General features: G+C 38.3%; 1 protein-coding gene across 1 annotated transcript; it reads right to left on the bottom strand.

Moving 5' to 3' along the window:
- Positions 1–4,948: 4,948 nt before the first annotated feature.
- On the bottom strand, positions 4,949–5,656 carry LOC123748179 (high mobility group nucleosome-binding domain-containing protein 5-like). Its single transcript, XM_045730372.2, has one exon. It carries the CDS (start codon positions 5,654–5,656, stop codon positions 4,949–4,951), a length of 708 nt encoding a protein of 235 aa, XP_045586328.2.
- Positions 5,657–7,067: the final 1,411 nt, after the last annotated feature.

The following is a 7,067-nucleotide window of genomic DNA, read 5'->3' as shown; positions in this document are numbered from 1 at the left end:
GGGGGGGACCAGAGACCAGAGGTTCTGGCCTCTGGTCTTCCATTGGGTTTTAAAGACTCCCAAAGGCCTTGTGCAATTCAAATTGAGTGGAGCTATTCAGGAGCAACAGGGAACCACCAACAGAGCCCTTCCAGAGAGGAGATATTTCATCCTCATTTAAGTGGGAATTGTTGTTGAAGGTATATATGAGTAAAATGCCATATAATATTTTGAGAAACTAGCATTTATTGACACTCATTGTGACAGCTAACTTCAATTTTATCATAAACATTTACACAAATATTTGTACAAAAAACTTCATCTACAAAGCAATAATTTTGCGTGTTGTTGCCGCACAGTGTGCGTTACACTTAACGCTAGTCTGAGATTATTCTTGAGCATCACATCTGGTGTGTAAGTAACTCATCATAAAGATCCCAAAATCACAATAGTAAATTAGTAATGTGTTCCTAATTAACTCATATTGATTGGAATTCCTAGTGGTAAAAATTTATAATATCTATTAAATGCAGACTGTATATATGTGTGCCCCAGTATTTGGAAGAAAAGTGCATATCAGTACTGTATAAGGGGTTTTATTTAACTATATTTTATATTAAGTGATGACATAATTAGCTGGGATTTAAAGTTTTCTGAGGGGAGCCCCATCAGCTCCCTGAAGCTATCAAACTGACATGTGCCATATTAGTTTGGTGCCATCAGTCCTTGGAGTTCGAGTGCCTACCAAGAGCTCACGAGCTAGAACCTGGCCCACTCAGAGGCACAGGGAACAATAGCCATACGAGTTCTCTACATTAAGTTTGTCATTTCTGCCATTGACTGGGGAAGGTACCCCAGCAAGGTAGGTGAACCATTGCAAACCTTTTAACTGGTTAAAAATGCAACCTGTGTCCAAACAGAGGCCCAGAACTTCCCCCAAATAGAAAACAATAAAACAAGTAACAGGTCATCCAACTAGCATGCCCCCTCATTAGTGCCTCACCCTTACCCCGAGAGGGGACGGGGGAGATCCTGCTCAGGCAAGCAGGGGTCCGTCAGTTTGTCTGCTGGTTGTCTGGTGTCCTGTCTAGCATCAAGCTATTATCTGGCTTTGTTTTATAACTTTGCAACAATGCAAAGTGGTGAAGAGCACCTATGTGTGGTGGCCAAGTGTTCTTATAAGTCTTCTGGGCTGCATGCGCCTAGGGTTCCCTTCCCTAGGTGCTCGTAAGTACTTTCCTTGGGATTCAGGGTTACCTTCCTTGGGTTGTTCAGCTCTCATTCCCATTAAAGGCCTTCATTGCTTTGTGCTGTTCTCTCCCTTGGGGTTCGCCGGGGGTCTTGGTCTTCTCGTCTTGCCCCGGGTAGGGAGTGGGTTTGTGCTGGGTGGGGTGCACTGCAGCCGGTGCAGCTTGCATCAGCGGTGGCAAAGGTTTCTATGGGAACCGGTTAATCTGTGCATGTTGTTTCGGGGTTCTTTTTATTTGTTTTTTGCGCATTTTGCTTTTTTGACGGAAGAGGTCAAAGGTGGTAGTGAGCTCTGGAGGTTCCATGACACCCCTCCCTCCCTCCAGTCGGCAGTTTTTCATCATCCTTCGAACTGATGGTTGTGCGCCCTGTTCGCCTGAGCGGGGTTACCTCTCCCATCTCCTTCCTGTTGGAGGAGGGTGAGGCGCTAATGAGCGGGTGCGCTAGTTGGATGACGTGTTGCTCGTTTTAATGTTTTCTACTGGGGGGGAGTCCTGGGCCTCTGGTTGTAGGTTGCAATTTTAACCAGTTAGAGGTTTGTAATTGTTTACCTACCTTTCAGGGTGCCTTTCTCGGTCGATGGCAGAGATGACAAACTCTAAATGTAGAGCTAATATGGCCATTGCTCCCTGTGCCTCTCTGAAGGGGCCAGGTTCTGGCTCGTGACCCCCGGTAGTCACTCAAACTCCAGGGACTAATGGCACCAAACTAATATGGCACATGTCAGTTTGATAGCTTCAGGGAGCCTCTGAAGCTTAGCCCAGAAAATGGTGTTTCATTACATTTAATGCTGGTTTTATGACCGAGTCATATTATATGTAAGCTGTTCAGCCTCGAAAAGGACACGTAACTATTGTACTTACAATATTGGGGATAATGCTGGTGTGAGGAACACTGAGGGTAAACACAAAGTTCTACCTCACATGTGTGTGTGTGTGTGTGTGTACGCGCGTGTGTGTGTGTACTCCAGTCAATTTTTCACATCTTCATTATACTTATTCATTCAAGATATTAAAAATGTACAATGTTTCTGTAAAGTGCACATTCTCTTTTGCTTCATATGTTAATATTCTCTTATTCTAAGCAACAAATATTGCTAAACAACTGTACTTACATATACAGTAGTGATATATAAATGGTCATGGCAAAAAGTTGCCATGAGTTCCTTGATATTTACCTAATAAATACAGTACATAATATTTAGTACAGGGAAATTACAAAATGCATGTCTATCATTAAAATATTATAGGAAATGTTACTGAGTAGATTTCCCAATAGCATTTTACAATTTGAATTTTACACAAAAGATATATTTACATATTGATAAATATAGTAGGAATATGAAATTAAATGCTATAAATATTGTTTATATCATATACCCATTAGACACTAATTGGTAATTGGGGATAACATTCTATAACTTCATACCAAAAGGGCCTTGTAGAGTATAATGCTATACAAGTATTATCACATAAAAATTATAGATGATAACAGTTGCAGAGGTTAGAATGAACTTTGCCAAAAAGTTATGTACAAATAAAATGTGATTCTTATTTACTGGCTCGCTTTAAACATTATCACTTAAAGTGCAGACTGACTTAGTAATATTAGGAGTAACCTTCGTGCTTATTGTGCCTAGGGTGTATTCGATAGCGACTAAAATAATTGACCTCGGTAAAAGTAAGTTTTGCAGGCAATGCATTTGATGTCCATTCTAAGGTTAAGCATTGTATAAAACTTCTAAGTGAATCGTGCAATAATAGGGTAGTTTGATGGAGATAGTTTAGACTTGTGCACAAGATGGGGATGAGATTGAAATATAAGCCACTAGAAGATACTACTTAGTTTCTTGGGAGATCCTCCACCAGGAAACGTTGGTCTTAACTCCTATGGCTTAGTTTTTGGGAAATGTTCTTGATGCATTAGTCTGTTGACTGCAGAAATATCAACATTTAAAATCCTCTGGAAATATATGTTTTCTGAAATCTAACAGCAAAGAATTTAGAGCTTTTAAGCGATACTTTATAAAATAAAAACCCTTCATAAATAATTACATAATTAAAACAAACTGTTGAAGGTGAGAGTTGAACAAATGTACTAAGGTCAGATTTGCACAAATTGACCAACAGTGTGAACACTTAAAATTGCTTCATTGCATTACATTTTTTGCATTGCATACTTGAACACCCGAGCGTTGTATTTATCCTGCTCTTGTAACTGCAAGAATGCAAGATAGACAAGAGTGCTACATTTCTAACTGTAAATGTGTGACAGACAGTGAGTTATGTGGCATTAATATTATATTGATCAGGAACAGGAGAGAAATATTTTATGTGTGTGATTTAAATACATTTATACTTTACTATGCATATTGCTGCTATCATAAGTATAATGGGTAATGTAACTTGAAATCATTTGCACTGATGCAAATGTACTAGATTATGGGACAAGAAAACTATTTTAGATTAGGGTTTTTCTAGGGGTGTAAGGACATACTTTAGCATTATTTCAGATACAAAGATATTCATGCAAGCTCAAATTTGTAACTGCACACATTATTTATAATTATTATTTCATTATAAATTTGTGCTTGTATGCAATTATGTTTGTGTGTTCTTAACTACAATAGCTGTGTTTGCATGGATTGAACTCCTGCTACTTGGCCCCATTTTTTAACTTCCTCATCCTGTGCGATGATTCCTGACAGTCTTGTGCTTTATCATATCTACATTTAAAGCTGTGAGTTAAGGTGGCCTTCACTGCCTCCTCCTCTAAATCATTTCACTTACTCACTACCCATGCATCGAATAACATCATCGTGTATCTATTTTTGCGTTCTTCATATTTATTCTTGCATCCTCGCATCATGTTCCTTCCTGTGGTAAATTATATGTTCTAATTCACGTGCAGATTAGGAGTCACAATAACGTGGCAGAAAAATGTTGACCAAACCACACACTAGAAAGTGAAGAGACGATGACGTTTCGGTCCGTCCTGGACCATTATCAAGTCGATTGTCGGTTTGGACCATTATCGTCCTCGGCCATTATCACAATCGACTTGATACCGGACCGAAAGTCGTCGTTTCTTCACTTTCTAGTGTGTAGTTTGGTCAACATGTTCTTAGTCACTTTGTATTTGGTTATCTTTTATGTTGTAATGAAGTGTAGGTTTCATGGTGTTGCATGCCCTTGTTAGATTCTGCATAGGTGGTTTCACATTATTACATTGACTTGGTTCTAATTGTATTGCCAGATTTGTATATGCTACATATATTATCCTGCTCATATGCTCTTCCAGCAATGTAAATCATATGATGTCAACTCCCAAGGTCTTTTTACCTTTTCAATTCTACAGGAGCTGTTTTCCTCCATCAGGTTACAATGTTGATTTGGCTTCCTTTCTCTTGCTTTCATCCTCATTACCATGTATTAGTTGGGATTGATATCCACTATTGCCCTTATTAGACTACTTGTGCAGCTGGTTCAAATCCTCTTGTAAAAATTTGCAGTCAGTCTGTCCTTATTCTCCTCAGAAATTTGTCAATACCAGTATCTGCAAACTTCAAGATGTGGTAGTCTTTGTTGAACAGAGAACAAGGTACAGTACTAACAACTCCTATATACATATTGAAGTCTTGTTGCCAGGTGGATTTTTACTTAAAGTTTGGCTCATGACTAGACAGATGAGACAGGGTTAATAAAGAGATCAAATGCTTGATTTACCCAAATATATCTCTAAATATTTGACGTATGAGAGCTTTTGAATCATTCTTTGCTTCGTGGGACACTTTCTGTTGATTCTTAAGATTTGTTTGCTCAGATGTTAAGGTCCCATCATGCTTGGTTTCAGTGTTGTGTTTTTCTTCGATGTTATGCTTGGCTTCATTGTCATGTTTACTTTCCATATCATGCTTGACTTCAGTGCTGTTTTTTCCTTCCATATCATGCTTGGCTTCAGTGTCGTGTTTTTCGTTCATGTTATGATTAGCTTCAGTGCTGTTTTTTCCTTCCATGTCATGCTTGGCTTCATTGTCATGTTTTTCGTCCATGTCATGATTGGCTTCAATGCTGTTTTTTCCTTCCATATCATGCTTGGCTTCAGTGTCGTGTTTTTCGTTCATGTTATGATTAGCTTCAGTGCTGTTTTTTCCTTCCATGTCATGCTTGGCTTCATTGTCATGTTTTTCGTCCATGTCATGCTTGGCTTCATTGTCATGTTTTTCGTCCATGTCATGATTGGCTTCAATGCTGTTTTTTCCTTCCATGTCATGCTTGGGTTCAGTATTGTTTTTTCCTTCCATGTCATGCTTGGCTTCAGTATTGTTTTTTCCTTCCATGTCATGCTTGGCTTCTGTGTTGTTTTTTCCTTCCATGTTATGATTGGCTTCTCCATCATTCTTACCTTTCATGTCAGGATTTTCTTCCATGTTTTCCTTTCCAGTTAGAGAAATGTTTATTTCAGGGGGATTTTTTTGTCACTTCATCTGGGCCCACACCATTTTCGGCCACAGCTTTAGTTGCCTGCTGTTGGCTGTCTGCACTGGACAAAATTGTTGGTAATATAGGGGATGATAACTTAGGAATATCTCCAGGTTTTTCTGTGTTGCATAGTCCAAAGTTGACAGTGCTGAAGCTCATATTCTCAGACTCTTGATAAAGTCTGGTTATCTTAGACAGATTTATCTTAGATCTGCATCGCTTTTCTTCTAATTCATAGGTTATTTTGTCACAGTGGTCATGTAGCTGTGAAAGGCATGTTGGCCTGAGTTGTGGTCACTTGTCTCCATAAAACTAGAGATCTGACTTGTGGGAAATTTCCCCACCTAGTCATACTTATTATTACAGTATACATATAAATATAATTGTACAATATATACACAAAGAAGATGCGTCTTCCATTGCTGTATTACTTCCATTAAATTGAATCTTTTAATTAAATCATAACATTAAACCAAAGAACTGTATGTAATTCTTCTGTATCTTTGTAGAGAAATTCCATGTGACATAACATGCCAAGTACACAGGAGAGTTAACGGGCAAATTAATTTAATAAAATTGTGTACGGTTTGCTTTGCTGGTTACAGAACCATGCATACCCCATTTCAACTTTTGAAACTGCTTTCTTCTGACTGAAAAAAAGATACTGGCCCATTCTCCCAAGCTATTTTCCTGTTTGTCACTTGCATTCTGTGCCTTTCACACGAAAATCTGGGCATTAAAGGTCATAGCATTTTCTTTAAGAGAAACTTTGCACATGACTGGTTTTCCCAGGAACACTACCCACCTAGACCTGGATATACACACACGTTTACATCCAGGTCCCCACTTACTCCTGGTGAAACAGTTAAACTGATTTGTGACCAATGAACCCTACATGGCCTCAGGCTGGGCTCAGGGAGTAGAACTACTCCCAAAACCCTCTCCAGAGCTTGAACCCCAGACAAAATCACTTTAATGTACTAACGCTGTGCCACAGGGACAAACAGTACCGAGCCATAAATTATTTTTTCCATTTTTATATTGTGTACTGATGAACAAATAAATAAATAATGCAGTAATAAAGTTTAATATTTTCTCATGGTTTATAAGAAAAGGGATTCTTTTTCATGTTACAGTAAAATGAGAAAAAAAATGTTTGATATAATATCATGTATGCAATGTTCAGGGAACACATGTGGGCTTTTATCGAGTTTCTAGGGAAACACGTTTTCCATTACATAATGGAGACTATAGATGAATTTTAATTTTGCAGTTTTAATGGTTGAAAGTTATTTTTCCCAAATATAAAAGTTAAGAAATACAAAACATAAATCAATAAGTACTGTACTCAAGCACTTC

The sequence above is a fragment of the Procambarus clarkii genome, chromosome 10 (genome assembly GCF_040958095.1).
Source record: "Procambarus clarkii isolate CNS0578487 chromosome 10, FALCON_Pclarkii_2.0, whole genome shotgun sequence".
Taxonomy (NCBI): domain Eukaryota; kingdom Metazoa; phylum Arthropoda; class Malacostraca; order Decapoda; family Cambaridae; genus Procambarus; species Procambarus clarkii.
The sequence above is the reverse complement of the archived record's forward strand: the minus strand, read 5'-3'. Positions and strand labels throughout refer to the sequence as shown.

Coding starts and splice junctions, on each gene's coding strand:
- LOC123748179 (XM_045730372.2), bottom strand. CDS start 5,656: ATGGAAGAAAATCCTGACATGAAAGGTAAGAATGATGGAGAAGCCAAT.